At 35.5% G+C, this 16,473-nt stretch overlaps 1 protein-coding gene across 3 annotated transcripts in view; it reads left to right on the forward strand.

Moving 5' to 3' along the window:
* Positions 1-10,036, forward strand: part of LOC117291491 (solute carrier family 28 member 3-like) — a 45,645-nt gene extending 35,609 nt beyond the window's left edge. For 2 of the 3 annotated variants that reach the window (XM_033773229.1, XM_033773230.1), the window contains exons 10-11: positions 7,280-7,460; positions 8,002-10,036. In XM_033773229.1, the coding sequence (XP_033629120.1) occupies positions 7,280-7,460; positions 8,002-8,102 (282 nt within the window). In that variant the 3' untranslated portion in view covers positions 8,103-10,036. The remainder of the gene's footprint in view (positions 1-7,279; positions 7,461-8,001) is intronic. The other variant, XR_004519156.1, reaches the window with a different exon arrangement.
* The last annotated feature ends 6,437 nt before the right edge of the window (positions 10,037-16,473 follow it).

Here is a 16,473-nt window from a genome sequence, read left to right on the forward strand (position 1 = left end):
CAAATTCCCAACGAATAATTTGCATCGGTTGACTTGTGCTCAACTCCTGCGAAACATTTGCTGCGAAAAACAGCCATGTGACGTCAACACAAATTCACAAAGAATAATTTGCATCAGTTGACTTACAAATATCCGTGCCCAACTCCTGCGAAGCATTCGCTGTGAAAACAGCCATGAGTTGGCAAAAATCGCCTCGCATTCGCAGGAAGTATGAACCAGGCTTTATTTAGATGTAGTTGCATGCACTCTTACTCCCCTTCTCTAACACAACCCTCTCCTACTGCTACCCCACCCTCTCCTGCAATGTAGCATGCTAACTAGCACAAAGCATCCCTTCCTTTCTTGCTTAACCTCCTAATTAGGATCGTTCCGAAGTTATTGCGACATACGCCCTCTGTGGGTTCGCCAATCTGAGCTCCATAGGGATCCAGTTGGGTGGGTTGACACCCATGGCGCCCTCGAGGAGGGGCGACTTTGCGGCCGTCGCCATTCGCTCCCTAGTGGCTGGTACGATAGCGTGTTTTATGACGGCTTGTATTGCTGGTAAGTAACTTAGATTGTCGAAGTACTTTTCAATTCAATTAGCCATTTGCGAGTTAGATTTGAAGAACGTCTGGTACAATGAATTACTTTAGTCACAATGTACCGCTTACATTTATTTGTTATAATTCCTTAGACTATAGAGACAGTTGCTATGTCAAATGGTTTAGGCAAGTTTTTTGTATAGCACCCTCCAGATGAGCAAACCCTGGTACCATTGCGCCACACATCCATTCAGAATTGTGTATGGGTGTTCGTCTTGCTCAGCAAAAGCTTGCCCCTAATCATGTGACATAGCGAGTGTCTTGATAGTCCGAGGAAGTCAAATTCAAGTGGTAACTTGTGATCAAGCACTTCATTGTACCAGACAATATTAAAATTTAGCATCGAATAGCTTATTCAGATACAAATTAATTTTTTTTAAGTAATTTTCTTTTTACATTAAGTACATGTAACTATGGGGTAAAGCAAAAATAGAAAAAAGTAGCAGTAAGCAGGATTAATGTAAATAGAGTGTGGGGCTGTTTTGATAAGCAGAAACTTGTAAAAAACAGTCAGACATGCAAACAAATAACTAAAGACACTGGACACTATTGGTAATTGTCAAAAACCAGTCTTCTCACTTGGTGTATCTTAACATATATGCATAAAAAAACTTTGAACTCAGTTGGTTGTCAAGGTTGCGAGATAATAATGGAAGAAATCAAATTCGTTGAAAATTACTTCTTTCTCGAAAACTATGTTACTTCAGAGAGAGCCGTTTCTCACAATGTTTTATACTATCAACAGCTCTCCATTGCTTGTTACCTAGTAAGTTTTTATGCTAAACATTATTTTGGGTAATTACCAATAGTTTCCACTGCCTTTAAAACAAGCACACAGACACGCAAACCAAAGGACAGTGAACATAACACATACCAGCTACTCTGATTCAAGATTCATAATATAGGTTAGAGACAATACAATGAAATCATAATTAGTGAAAAGATGGCAGAACAATTCAAGCAGAAGCAATTCAAAATAAAAATGTTAGAAGGATTGAGAAGTTTGTGTGATTGAATTACTAATTACTTAGGAGGGAAGCTATTAAAATAAACAATAGTATTCCTTGAAACTTTTCTGTGGCGCCCTTTGTAAAGTTCCAGTCAAATTTAATTTGGCCTCATAGAAGTTCCCCTTCTTCAAGGCTTGCTCTAGCAATTGCAAAATGAGTGGTTCACTCAATTGAACCTTGAAAACGCTCTTTAGATAGCTAAATGTATGATACACGAGACATGGTTTTTAAAGGCAGTGGACACTTGGAAATTACTCAAAACAATTATTAGCTTAAAAAATGATGAGCTTATTTGGTAACGAGTAGTGGGGAGCTGTTGATAGCATAAAACATTGTGAGAAACAGCCCCCTCTGAAGTAATGTACGTGTAGTCTTAGTGAAAGAAGTAAGACCTCAGAATTAGATTTGGAGGTCTTGAAATCAAGCATCTGAAAGCACACAACTTTGCGTGACAAAGGGTGTTTTTTCCTTTATTATTATCTCCCTACTTCGATGACCAATTGAGCTCATATTTTCACAGGATTGTTATTTTATGCTTATGTTGAGATACACCAAGTGAGAAGACTGGTCTTTAACAATTACCAATAGTGTCCAGTGTCTTTAAAATAAGGCACTACTCTGAACAAGTGACATGAAAATAAAACAAAAGACAACTAGTTTTGTTATTATTTGTTGTCCTGCCATTTTTTTCCAGATAACAAACACAATACAAACATTCAGTTTGCAAAAACTACGAAAATAAACTTATAAATGGAACATTAAAAGTAACATGTTTATATTAACAAATAAATAGATCATTATGAAAACTCGTAAGTGCACAGCCACGATAAGGGGTACACTTTTTTTTTTACAAAGACACCAAAATGAACAATAAATACAAATATTGAGTAACTCTTTGCAGATTTTGTATTCGACAAACTCAAGCACTTTTCATTGACACAGCAAGTGCCAAATATGTTCATCAGTGGTTTTCAAATTGCTGTTCATAAAATGGACCACAAAAAGTGTAACATTGATTGCAGGCTTTGAATTTCACTGAGCCCACTGAAATCATGCCCTCCGTTGCCCTGGTCTTGGCCTTGGTGCCCCTTTCAAAAGTTTCCATAGACTTTCGAATGGGAGTGCCCTTTCAAAATGAAAAATGGCCTTGCCCTCTCAAAAATGAAAAATGGCCTTGCCCTCTCAAAAATGAAAAATGGCCTTGCCCTCTCAAAAATGAAAAATGGCCTTGCCCTCTCAAAAATGAAAAATGGCCTTGCCCTCTCAAAAATGATATTCCTTGTCTGGTCAATGTGATTTGATGTTTAAAATATTCTACACTTGTTCAATACTTACCTTCCAGCCCCTTATTAGGTTGTTCTAAAAGTAAAACTATTTGATGAGAAAGTTTTAGAAACCTAGTTTGAGTTTGGGCTTGAAGTGTCTGGTTCGGTAGTAGACCATCACATTTTTGACCTTTGTTGTCTGATTGACATTGAGTAAACTATACAAATGACCGACTACTGTAGCAGTATAGTTTATTAAGAAAAATATTTAGTAGGAATGAAGAAAATAGAGATATGTTAGTGTTGAGAGAGAATTTTTGCTATTTAAAATAATCTTAAGTTTGTCAATAGTGAGGAATTAGTTATTTACAATTATTACTGTTTGTTTTATTTAGATAAAGTTATTATTCAGGACTGTTAGGGATAAAAAAAAAATCAGTTAGGGACATCATTTATATTTATTCTGAAATCTTACTGATTATGAAATTTATAATGTAGTCGTTTTGTAGTGAAATATTTCCATCTTAAATAAATGTAAATTCTATGTAATTTTAACCTGTTTCACCCTCAAAGCCCCAAATTACCAATATCAATGGTCAACAAATTTTCTTATTTTCAGGTGTTCTGTACGTGCCCCCGACTGAAAACTTCCTAGGTTCGACCATAATGCCTGGTGGAATTTCTCCCGTCTCTAATCTGACTACACCAACTATATGATAGAAATGAAACAGGCTCACCACCATCTGCAGGATCATAAAGGAGTTTAAGCTTGGGAGTTGAATGGACCATTTTCATGAAATATGCTTATTACATTCACGCATGCGTACAGACCCTGTTGGTTGGCAAGCGCCATAGAGTTGTTCACTAAGCAGTCGCACAATCACGTCTGCATCACGCAGCCATTAACCATGTACAAAACAGCGCGATGTTCCCTCATTTTGCCAACCAAAATGAGAGTGCGCACTCGCTATGTACAATTTACATATATTCCATGAAAAGGGTCCATCGTCACCATGTCAGGGCAGGGTCAGCAATATGACGTTGCGAGATGTATTTGTCTATTGTCTGGTGTATTGACTCGTTTAAGTTTCCGCTTGAAGTTTTAATTCCTAAGACTATAGAAACGGTTGGGATGTTACATGATTCTGGGCAAGCTTTTGCGTTGTTAAGTAAGAGATTGTGATCACCCTACTACATGTACACTCAATGCATGTGTGGCATGCATTCTTAAATTTATTGATTAAAAGCGATGCAGTACCCGCTGCTAACACATAGCATTCCAACTTCCTCTAGCTGCGCTAGATCGGTGGTCTAGTGGTAAGACATCTGCTTTAGCAATGCACCTTTTCTTAACAGACAGTTTCTTCATTTCTATTGGTCGAGAGCAACGGCTGAAACAGTTGTGCCGCATCATGCGATAGGCGTGACGGGCACAGCATTCCCTTATAAGGAGTTGTTGACCTGAGGACGTTGACTGGGCCTTACCATTTCATAGCTGGAGGGGTGTTGTGTTATAAGAAATCATCGAACAATAACAATTTTTGCGTTTATTTTACTGTTTGACCAAAAAGTGTTGATGTTTTTGACTGAAAAAGTATTTATGAATGGGAATCAAAGTGTGTTGAATCGGTTTTCAACTAGTGGTTTAAACCTGCCGAGGCCTGGTTCTTGATAGTTTACCTCGGCTTCCCTTATTCTCAAATATAAGCATTTTGTTAAAACACACCTTGCATGAAACATGTCCACCTTCATAATTGGTGGTACGAACTCTCTCACCCTCAACATCAACATATCAATCCAGTTTCAAATAAGGCTTCATTTGTTTGTGAACAATTTACAAACCAGATAAGTTTAAAATGTTTTGAAAAAATGATAATGTTGATGATGTTGCAATGAGTATGAAACAAGTGTTGTTTGTTTTTCTTCTGCAAAACACCAACAGCTGCACGTAGTATTTTTAAGAAAGTCAATAATAATTTAAAGATTTCTTTATACAAAGATGTTCTATATTACACTGTCTTCCAAAACTAATCCATAGAATGGGTGGGCTTTGCAAGGTACAGGGGATTTGTTGAGGCTCATTATTTGTCGAGACACGTTGTAATTAAATAGATTGTTTTTATCACTTCAGTATTTGCTCAAGCATTCCATATCGTAAATAATTTGCAATTTTGTAATTATTTTTTTCCCCGGTGCGTGTTGAACTTTGTTTCACCTGTTTAAACAATACTAGCATTTTAAAGGAGTTCTTCTCCTCGTATGGGGGGTTATAATATTAAGTTACTAAAAAATGTTTGCTAAAGATACAAATAGTTTGGTGCAGTGGCAGAGAGTTTTGCCAATTCAATTCAGTAATCGGGTTTATATTTGTCTTCCTTATGTGAAAAAAGAAAATTTGTGTTCATACATGCTGTGAAAGTCTTGTGCGTATATTCAATCTTTTATTACCAAGTTAATCCCAACCAGATTTTTTTTTTTTTTTTTACGGTTGCACAAATTCAGGTAGGATTGTCAAACTGGGTTTCTCAAGAATAACCATCCTCATCCCAAGTTTTGGTTTTGTGTCGATGTTAACAAATTATTAGTGTTATACAAAATTGAACTTGTAATTACAGCACATTGCCCAGGGTATTTTTTCTTTTCAAGATTTGTGTGTGAATTGGATTTTAAAAGGTTTTTTTGTTTCCTTTTATAAGTGCGAGAGTTACACAGCCTATTGTTTTTCCTAAGATATGTGTAGTTGTTTGGCTTACAAACAAGGAAAAACATTTATTGAATTCTATGAGATTATTTTAACAGTATTGTTTTTTTCTACTGAGATTAAGGTTCTTTGTTAACTGTTAATCACAAATTTAAAAAAAAACTGTTTTTGCAGATTTAAATTTTTTTTATGCAATGTATTCATTTGAGGGTCAATGTAACTAATTGTTGATGATGAAGAAAAAAAGATATGTGTGCGAAGTGTAAATATGGCCACTAAATTAAGATTTTAAATAAGAGTGATAAAGATGCAATTTTAGTTAACTGATTTGATTTTTCAAAACTGTTCTGATCTTACTATTCGCAAGTCTGACTAGTTTTATTTGTATATAATGTTGATTTTTTTCCCCTTAAAGGTGGCATCTGTCCAATCAAACAAGAATCTTTTCAATGCCTCCTGTGTCTTAAATTATAATAAATTATTCCCTTTAATTGTTTTTACTTTGAGGTCAAAGGTTCGAAAGTCAAAGGTCAATTGTATGTACCTGTACATCACTGATATTTTTATAAGACATTTTATGTAGATATTTTTAATGAATGAGAATCCCATATTTTATTCGTTTGGTGAGCTCAATTAATATATTTCAAAAATGAAATGATTGTATTCATAGTATATTCATGAACACCACTGTTGTATTAACCCTTTGAGTTTCTTCCAATTTGAAGCAAAATATATTAAAATTGTCAACAAGTTTAGCAAACCTGATTTGATGTGGTATCTTGATTTCTTTACTCCCTGCTTGAAGAAGTTTTGCATTTGAGCAACAACCAAGTGATCTCCATCTTTGAAAGCTGAAGGTTTGTGCTGAGTGGTGAAGGGGAGGCATAGATGGTCAGGGCTACTCGAAGCGTGAACCCTGTATAGTGTGAGATGCAGGGTTCGCCTAGACTTGGTTCCAAGTCTGGAATCGTAGCTTCTTATATACTGCACATGTTCGTGACGCTCTGGCGCTGTAGCATACAGTATTCCGTGTAAGATATGTTGGACTACGTTTTGAATTATGAACCCGGGGCAAACCTTTCTTATTCAAATGAGTGCACTGTTTTTTTATATACATGTATTGCATGACACATTTTTGCCTGAAGTAGCGCCCTCTTGTGGATTAACCTTTACATTAGCCTACGATCACAGTTGGATTGCGAGTTTGATAAAAAATCTGTGGGAGAGTTTTGTATTGTCTCTGACTTGATATCAATTCTAGGGCTTACTTATAGGAACACGTTGCCTTGGATCGGTCGATTTGGTCTTTGAAAAGCGTTTGTAAACCGTTTGTTATAAAATGCATATGATTAGAAAGAGGTTTTAAAAGTAGAATATAATGATCCACACAAGTATCACTTAAATCCGTAATTCTCGCTATCGAGAATTTATATTGTTTTAATGTTTTCTCAAAAAGTAAAGCATTTCATGGGATAATATTTCAAGAGAAGTCTTTCACCATTACCTTCTGTAAACCCTGTAAGATTTTTTTTAAATCTGTGAACTTTTTTCTTCTTTTGTGTACCGAAAGTGTATAATGGCTTTAAATGTAGATATAAGTCCTCCCTTACACTCAACACAGCTTTCCTACTTTTTTTCTAAGGACCAAATATAATGCCTGTTTGATAACATCCTGAACTTATTATTATTATTTTTCTCATTTTCTTGAACTGTTTACAGGCTCGTTCAGAGGTGATAACAACGTATGCCCTTTGTGGTTTCGCCAACCTCGGTTCCGTTGGGATCATGATGGCAGCTCTCACTTCTATGGCTCCGCAAAGGAAAGGAGATATTGCATCAGTTGCATTAAGAGCTTTGATTTCTGGCACCACAGCATGTTTCATGACTGCTTGTATAGCAGGTAAGATCTCAGGGAAAACCAAGGATGAGATTGTTGAGTCTTTTGGCTGAATTTAGTCTTTTTATGTCGGCCTGGTGAAGAAAATCAGACAATATTTTTGTCCACAAACAAAGAAAAACTGCTCATTTGTCTACTTCTCTGGTGCTTTGGATACTTTCTAAAAGCCTCTTGGAATCTATAACACCAGGGGGTAACCAAACAGTAGAAATGCCATTTCAGACTTTTTCGTTAGTAATTACTCTCACCCCTGGAATCCACAATGTACCTGGGTTTTAAAGGAGCACATTGCCAAAGTGGAGTTGGTCTTTGAAAAGCATTTGAAACCATCTGTATGAAATGCATTATGGTTATAATGATCCACTATGAGGAGACTGAAAATTTCTACCGAAGGGCACAAAGGCAATGACCAGGGCAAGGGGATTGGAATGGAGGCAATCGCTTTCATTGCCTTCATGAAGTATCAGGCCGGACTTGTTTTCATGTTTTATTTCAATTTCCATTTTATAATGCACTTTTAATAACTTGTCTTTTCATCCTAAAGGAGTGCTTTATATAGAGCCAGCTGCCATGTTAGATCCTGCTACAGTACTACCTGGGGGTATAGAGAATGTCACCGATGTCATGATGGCGACAATGTCATAGTAACGACAATGACAATGTCATGTTATGGACTTCACAGATATTAACATGATGTTGTAATAATAACCTGATTTGTAAGTTCGTTTAATTTGTACTTAATATATCCGAGTTGTACAATTCATGAGTTCTCTAAAAACTTTTAGTGAAATGAAAAAAAAAAAAGGGAATTGTAAATAATAAAAAACAGCATCTTGATATTCTGTGAGTTTGTTTTTGAAATTTCAATGAAATTTAAAAGGATCTCAATGTGGATTCAGCTCATAATGAAATGATTCAGCCCGCAATAATGAAATGGAGAACAAAAACCATTACCCTTTGGGAAAAAAGTGACCCAACAAAATTGACTTGAAATGCCTTGAATTTGTATCCCACTTCTAAAACCTTCCTTATAAGGATATGAGCATTGATCTACCTCACATTTAAATAAAACCAGTGTTTTCACTTCTGAAGACAACCTTCCGAAATAAAAACATTGAAATGAAATGTAATACCTGTCATTCAAGAATGATAGATCAAACAATCCTTTTGACCCCCTTCTAAAAATATTTTACACTGTCAGAAAATAAGTTTTGTTTCGTTATTATATTAACTTACTGTGTGCTGACAAACTGGTAAATGTCAAAGATGTTGGAGTAACGAAAGTGTACAGAAAAATGATTCGATTAATAAATGAATTTTAAAGAGTTTTTATTTGATTTTTAGGTTGTTTTGGTCATTTTCGGCAAACAAGCAGACTGTTTCACTTTCATGCAGATGTATTCAAGGGATTTTTGCCTATTTATTTGAAACCATTCATCAACAATTTGAGGCTTGAGAATTTATGTAGCAAAGAAGCTTAGGCGTTCGTTTTAGGAGCCATGCGAAATCGCAGTCAATTGAGTGGAGTAGCCGAAACTGTAGAATTCTACGAAAAGCTGCAGCAAATTTGAATGCTGGTCCAGTGAAGTGGTGACATTTGGCTTCACACAAACGAACAGTTGCTTGAAGTGAAACTGAAGAACTGTTTTGAAAAGATTTAAAGCTCATACAAAATATATTATGTGATGCTTAAATTGTTTCCTTATTTGCCGAGAATGACCTGGGAAAACTTTTAGTATTAAAGGAACAAGTTGACTTCTCAAAATTGTGTGTAAATGTTTTTTAAAATAACTTTCGGTGCAGTTTGATCAGTGCTGGTGGTAGACTTTTTAAAGGATATTACTTTGTATTATATTTCAGTTGTATTAGCTTATATTTGAGAGGTTTTATGGACAAGGGCAAATAGACTCTATTGATGGAGTTTTATTCAATTTTTAACCCGGGTATGAGATATTGTTTGGGAAGTGTTAATATTTGACAAATAGGTCAAAAGCTGAAAAAAAACATAGGAAGTTCTATGGAAACTAGCTTTCACATTTAAACTTGAAAACTTCTTGTTTTTGTTCTTCCAAATCTATGTAAAGTATGTGTAGTTTTTTTAAATTTTTTTTAACAGGGTAAACTCAACAAGTTTCTTGTTATTTATAGTTTCAGTTAGTTCCCAAGACAATCTTTTAACATGTTAGGCTGTGTCTGTATGCTGCAGCTTTTTCTCAACACTCCATGGGACGATCAAGCGGCTTTTGTAATTTGGACACAGTCTTAAGCAGGAAGGCAGACATCTTGAGAACCTTTTTGAGTTGGCATCATTTTCAATAAATCACCTTGTATTATAATGTATTCAATCAATTATATTTTTTATGTCAAATACCAGAGCAGTGCCTTATTGATTAAACTATACAACATAGCCTAATGTCAAGGTATTTGCACTGTATGTGACCACAAGTCAAGTTTGAAAAAAACAAACCAGCAATTCAATCAAACTTCAACCCCAAAATTTAGGTAAATTTTGTCAAATTTTGCACATAAATGTGTACTAGGCTATATAGCCTTGTGAACTTGTCAAATTTTTTCACAAAAATGTGTCCTTGTGAACTTATCAAATTTCGCACAAAAATGTGTACAAGGCCTTGTGAACTTGTCAAATTTTGCACAAAAATGTGTACAAGGCTATATCCTTGTGAACTTATCAAACTTCGCACAAAAATGTGTACAAGGCCTTGTGAACTTGTCAATTTTTTTCACAAAAATGTGTCCAAGGCTAGCCTTGTGAACTTGTCAAATTTTGCACATAAATGTGTACTAGGCTATATAGCCTTGTGAACTTGTCAAATTTTGCACATTAATGTGTACTAGGCTATAGCCTTGTGAACTTGTCAAGATTTATACAAAAATATGTACAAGGCATGTGAACTTGTCAAATTTCGCACAAAAATGTGTAACGTGTGAACTTGTCAAATTTTGCACAAAAATGTGCACTTGTCAAATTTTGCACAAAAATGTGTACAAGGCTTTGTGAACTTGTCAAATTTTGCACATAAATGTGTACTAGGCATGTGAACTTGTGAACTTATCAAACTTCGCACAAAAGTGTGTACAAGGCCTTGTGAACTTGTCAAATTTTGCGCTAAAATGTGTACAAGGCTATATAGCCTTGTGAACTTGTCAAATTTTGCCCAAAAATGTGTACAAGGCTAATAGCCTTGTGCACTTGTCAAATTTTGTACAAAAATGTGTACAAGGCCTTGTGAACTTGTCAAATTTTGCACAAAAATTTGTACAAGGCTATAGCCTTGTGAACTTGTCAAATTTTGCCCAAAAATGTGTACAAGGCTAGCCTTGTGAACTTGTCAAATTTTGCACATAAATGTGTACTAGGCTATATAGCCTTGTGAACTTGTCAAATTTTTTTACAAAAATATGTACAAGGCATGTGAACTTGTCAAATTTCGCACAAAAATGTGTAACGTGTGAACTTGTCAAATTTTGCACAAAAATGTGAACTTGTCAAATTTTGCATATAAATGTGTACTAGGCATGTGAACTTGTGAACTTATCAAACTTCGCACAAAACTGTGTACAAGGCCTTGTGAACTTGTCAAATTTTTTACAAAAATGTGTCCAAGGCTATAGCCTTGTGAACTTGTCAAATTTTTCCCAAAAATGTGTACAAGGCTTAATAGCCTTGTGCACTTGTCAAATTTTGTACAAAAATGTGTACAAGGCTATAGCCTTGTGAACTTGTCAAATTTTGCACATAAATGTGTACTAGGCATGTGAACTTGTGAACTTATCAAACTTCGCACAAAACTGTGTACAAGGCCTTGTGAACTTGTCAAATTTTGCGCTAAAATGTGTACAAGGCTATAGCCTTGTGAACTTGTCAAATTTTTCACAAAAATGTGTCCAAGGCTTTAGCCTTGTGAACTTGTCAAATTTTGCCCAAAAATGTGTACAAGGCTAATAGCCTTGTGCACTTGTCAAATTTTGTAAAAAAATGTGTACAAGGCTATAGCCTTGTGAACTTGTCAAATTTTGTAAAAAAATGTGTACAAGGCCTTGTGCACTTATCAAATTTTGTACAAAAATGTGTACAAGGCTATAGCCTTGTGCATTTGTCAAATTTTGTACAAAAATGAACTTGTCAAATTTTGCCCAAAAATGTGTACAAGGCTAGCCTTGTGAACTTGTCAAATTTTGCACATAAATGTGTACTAGGCTATATAGCCTTGTGAACTTGTCAATTTTTTTTACAAAAATATGTACAAGGCATGTGAACTTGTCAAATTTCGCACAAAAATGTGTACATGTGCCTTGTGAACTTGTCAAATTTTGTAAAAAAATGTGTACAAGGCCTTGTGCACTTATCAAATTTTGTACAAAAATGTGTACAAGGCTATAGCCTTGTGCATTTGTCAAATTTTGTACAAAAATGAACTTGTCAAATTTGCACAAAAATGTGTACAAGGCTATAGCCTTGTGAACTTGTCAAATTTTGTACAAAAATATGTACAAGGCATGTGAACTTGTGAACTTATCAAATTTCGCACAAAACTGTGTACAAGGCCTTGTGAACTTGTCAAATTTTCACAAAAATGTGTCCAAAAATGTGTACAAGGCTATATCCTTGTGAACTTGTCAAATTTTGCACATAAATGTGTACTAGGCTATATAGCCTTGTGCACTTGTCAAATTCTGTACAAAAATGTGTACAAGGCTATAGCCTTGTGAACTTGTCAAATTTTGTACAAAAATGTGTACAAGGCCTTGTGCACTTGTCAAATTTTGTACAAAAATGAACTTGTCAAATTTTGTACAAAAATATGTACAAGGCATGTGAACTTGTGAACTTATTAAATTTCGCACAAAAATGTGTACAAGGCCTTGTGAACTTGTCAAATTTTGCACAAAAATGTGTACAAGGCTATAGCCTTGTGAACTTGTAAAATTTTTCAAAAAAATTTGTACAAGGCTTTATCCTTGTGAACTTGTCAAATTTTTCACAAAATGTGTACAAGGCTATAGCCTTGTGAACTTGTCAAATTTGGCACATAAATGTATACTAGGCATGTGAACTTGTGAACTTATCAAACTTCGCACAAAAATGTGTACAAGGCCTTGTGAACTGTACAAGGCTATATCCTTTTTTCACAAAAATGTGTCCAAAAATGTGTACAAGGCTATAATCCTTGTGAACTTGTCAAATTTTGTACAGAAATGTGAACTTGTCAAATTTTGCACAGAAATGTTTACAAGCCTTGTGCACTTGTCAAATTTTGTACAAATGTTGTACAAAAATATGTACAAGGCATGTGAACTTGTGAACTTGTGAACTTATCAAATTTCGCACAAAAATGTGTACAAGGCCTTGTGAACTTGTCAAATTTTGCACAAAAATGTGTACAAGACAAATTTTGCGCAAAAATGTGTACAAGGCTATAGCCTTGTGAACTTGTCAAATTTTGCACAGAAATGTTTACAAGCCTTGTGCACTTGTCAAATTTTGCACATAAATGTGTACTAGGCTATATAGCCTTGTGAACGTGTCAAATTTTGCACATTAATGTGTACTAGGCTATAGCCTTGTGAACTTGTCAAATTTTATACAAAAATATGTACAAGGCATGTGAACTTGTCAAATTTCGCACAAAAATGTGTACAAGGCCTTGTGAACTTGTCAAATTTTGCACAAAAATGTGTACAAGGCTATATATATAGCCTTGTGAACTTGTCAAAATTTTCACAAAAATGTGTACAAATGTGTACAAGGCCTTGTGAACTTGTCAAATTTTGTACAAAAATATGTACAAGGCTATACATAGCCTTGTGAACTTGTCAAATTTTGCACAAAAATGTGTCTTTGTCAAATTGTGCACAAAAATAATGAACTAGTAATGAATCTTGTGACCAAAATTGAACATTTTGTAAGCCACTTACTTGTACTTGACAATAACTTCAAAAGTTTTTCTCTGTGTTTGTTGTGTTTTCTTACATGACATGTCTGGGTTGCAACTTAAAGTTTTACAATCCTTTACGGTGTTTTTTTTAAAACAGTATACATGTATTTATGCAATTTTTAAGTACTTCTAATTAGTAGCTTCCAGACAGACGGTTTAATATAAATAATGGGTGTTTTTATGTAAACACTGTCCAATATATTGAAGTAATAAAAACTTCTGAAATAAATCTAATGTTTTTGAGTCTTTTTCTTTCAGTTGCTTCAGATTTTAATATTGTATTCATATTGCGCACACCATCATGCAAATGAATTCAAATCATATTTGCTACAAATCAAGTGAATAATTAATCAGGATGATTCGCTCACACTGTTTAATAAAATTTGCCACGAGTTGCTAATGTAGAAACCTAAATGACCATCCTTTTTCAAAATAGATATAACACGTTTTCTTTGTACAACAATTTCACTGACTGTCTATTCTAGTCTAGAAAAGCCTTATTTACAAACAAACAGCTAGCTGGTTATTTATTTACAACGTTTAAATATGAGCCGGGTCAGCAAACAACAGGGCTGCATACATACATGTGCCTTACTGATGTACATGTACAATTGTAGCAGGTTTGTTTAGCATGCTGTGGGTTGCTGTAATCTACAGCGTCGTCAAACAGTTTAGCTGTGTACATACATGTATTCTGCCTTACTGATGTACAGCTGTAGTAGGTTGGTTTAGCATGCTGTGGGTTGCTGTAATCTGCAGGATCGTCAAACAGTTTGGCTGTATACACACATGTATTCTGCCTTACTGATGTACAGCTGCAGTAGGTTGGTTTAGCATGCTGTGGGTTGCTGTAATCTGCAGGGTCGTCAAACAGTTTGGCTGTATACATACATTTATTCTAGCTGCTTTACTGATGTACAGCTGCAGTAGGTTGGTTTAGCATGCTGTGGGTTGCTGTAATCTGCAGGGTCGTCAAACAGTTTGGCTGTAAACACACATGCATTCTGCCTTACTGATGTACAGCTGTAGTAGGTTTGTTTAGCATGCTGTGGGTTGCTGAAATCTGCAGGGTCGTCAAACAGTTTGGCTGTATACATACATGTATTCTGCTTTACTGATGTACAGCTGTAGCAGGTTGGTTTAGCATGCTGTCTGTTCCTGTAATCTGCAAGGTCGTCAAACAGTTTGGCTGTATACACACATGCATTCTGCCTTACTGATGTACAGCTGTAGTAGGTTTGTTTAGCATGCTGTGGGTTGCTGAAATCTGCAGGGTCGTCAAACAGTTTGGCTGTAAACACACATGTATTCTGCCTTACTGATGTACAGCTGTAGTAGGTTTGTTTAGCATGCTGTGGGGTTGCTGTAATCTACAGCGTCATCAAACAATTTGGCTGTATACACACATGTTATCTGCCTTACTGATGTACAGCTGTAGTAGGTTTGTTTAGCATGCTGTTGGTTGTTGAAACCTGAAGGGTCGTCAGACAGCAACTGGTTGTGTCGTTATATATTACAAGCACTGTTGTACTTGTATCCACCAGATCCATGCAAGATGGACGACTAGAGAAGAAAACTACATCGGGATCAAGACTTGTTAGTGTGAGACGGACATAATAAATGCTTATGTAAAGCATGGAAATAAAAAAAACAAGTGTTTCATTCGATCTACATCACCCATAATCAATAACTCTTTAGATCATGTTGTAAACCATGATCTTTGTCAATTTTGGCAAAAGGGATGCTAGCTGATCAAAGTCCAGCCGTTGTCTATTTATTCTATTTGTACCAAGTTAAGTTGCAATAATGGTTCTAGAAATCGTGTCATACTTTTCTCCCCCAATCTTGCTTAACAAGTACAAATGTACATACATGTTTGGTAGACTGACAATGTGGGCTTTCCAAAGGTGTTGTGTCTATGATCCCTTTTCTTTAATCTTCCTGTTAAGTGCACCATACAATGTCAAAACACACCACAAGTTCAGTTCCTACCTAAAAATCACTTTACATGGTACTGTATATCTTGCAAGCACACCTGACATGTACATTGTACACATGTTCACATTTACATGTAAATCCTGTGTAAACTATTATTACATGTAAACTACAGCAACACTATTGGGACATACCACTATTGACCCCTTGGAACGTAGTGCCACTATTGACCACTTTTGACCCTTTGGGACAACCATGTAGCACTAACTATTAACCCCTTGGTAAACAGTGCCACTACTGCCTCCTTGGGACAATATGTACATGTAGTACCACTATTGACCCCTTGGGGGACATACATTGTAGTGCCACTATTGATCCCTTGCAGGCACGTCACACATGGCGATTGTGCCTCACAGCATATAAATGCTGCTACGCCTAAACTTTGCACTACACAGTCACAGGGAGATCTTCTCCCAAAATGGTGCAACCAAGACTATTTTAGGTGACATTTTAGGTGATTTTACTTGAGATTAAGAAACTTACGATGTGACTAAAACCAAGTGAAATGTCAGGTATTACAAAGTAGTTTTCAAAGCGTGTTTTGGCATGAAAATGTAGGTTCCACAAGAAAACAACAAAATAGAAAGCAAGGTTTGTATAAATAAGAATTATTCTATAAAACCACTATTGCCATACAGGAAGCACACAACATAAATACAGTTGTCACATTCTGTTAATGTACAGAAAAAAAAAGTAATTTACAAATCATAGGCAACGTAATAAATAATTAAGTATAGTGATATAAATGTGTTGGCTTTAATAACCAATGTATCAAAGTTTGTTACAGCTTCAAATAATCATGAATGTTGTGTGTCTTTTGACCCATTGCACAGACACTTACAACATGTACATGTGCCTACCCAGTCCGACATTTTGGGAGTCACAATGTACACAAAGGAACTGACTTCAAAAATGGTGGAAATGGTAGACAGGTGGAGGTCCAATGTGCAAGGGGTCATTCGGAAACTATTTACGACTTCAACAATACAATCTGGTTTTAAAAAAGGGAAAATTTATACAGGCCTTAGAAGCACAAAGTATTCTTCATAAATTTAACTCTATCA

The sequence above is a fragment of the Asterias rubens genome, chromosome 6 (assembly GCF_902459465.1).
Source record: "Asterias rubens chromosome 6, eAstRub1.3, whole genome shotgun sequence".
In the NCBI taxonomy this organism is placed as follows: Eukaryota; Metazoa; Echinodermata; class Asteroidea; order Forcipulatida; family Asteriidae; genus Asterias; species Asterias rubens.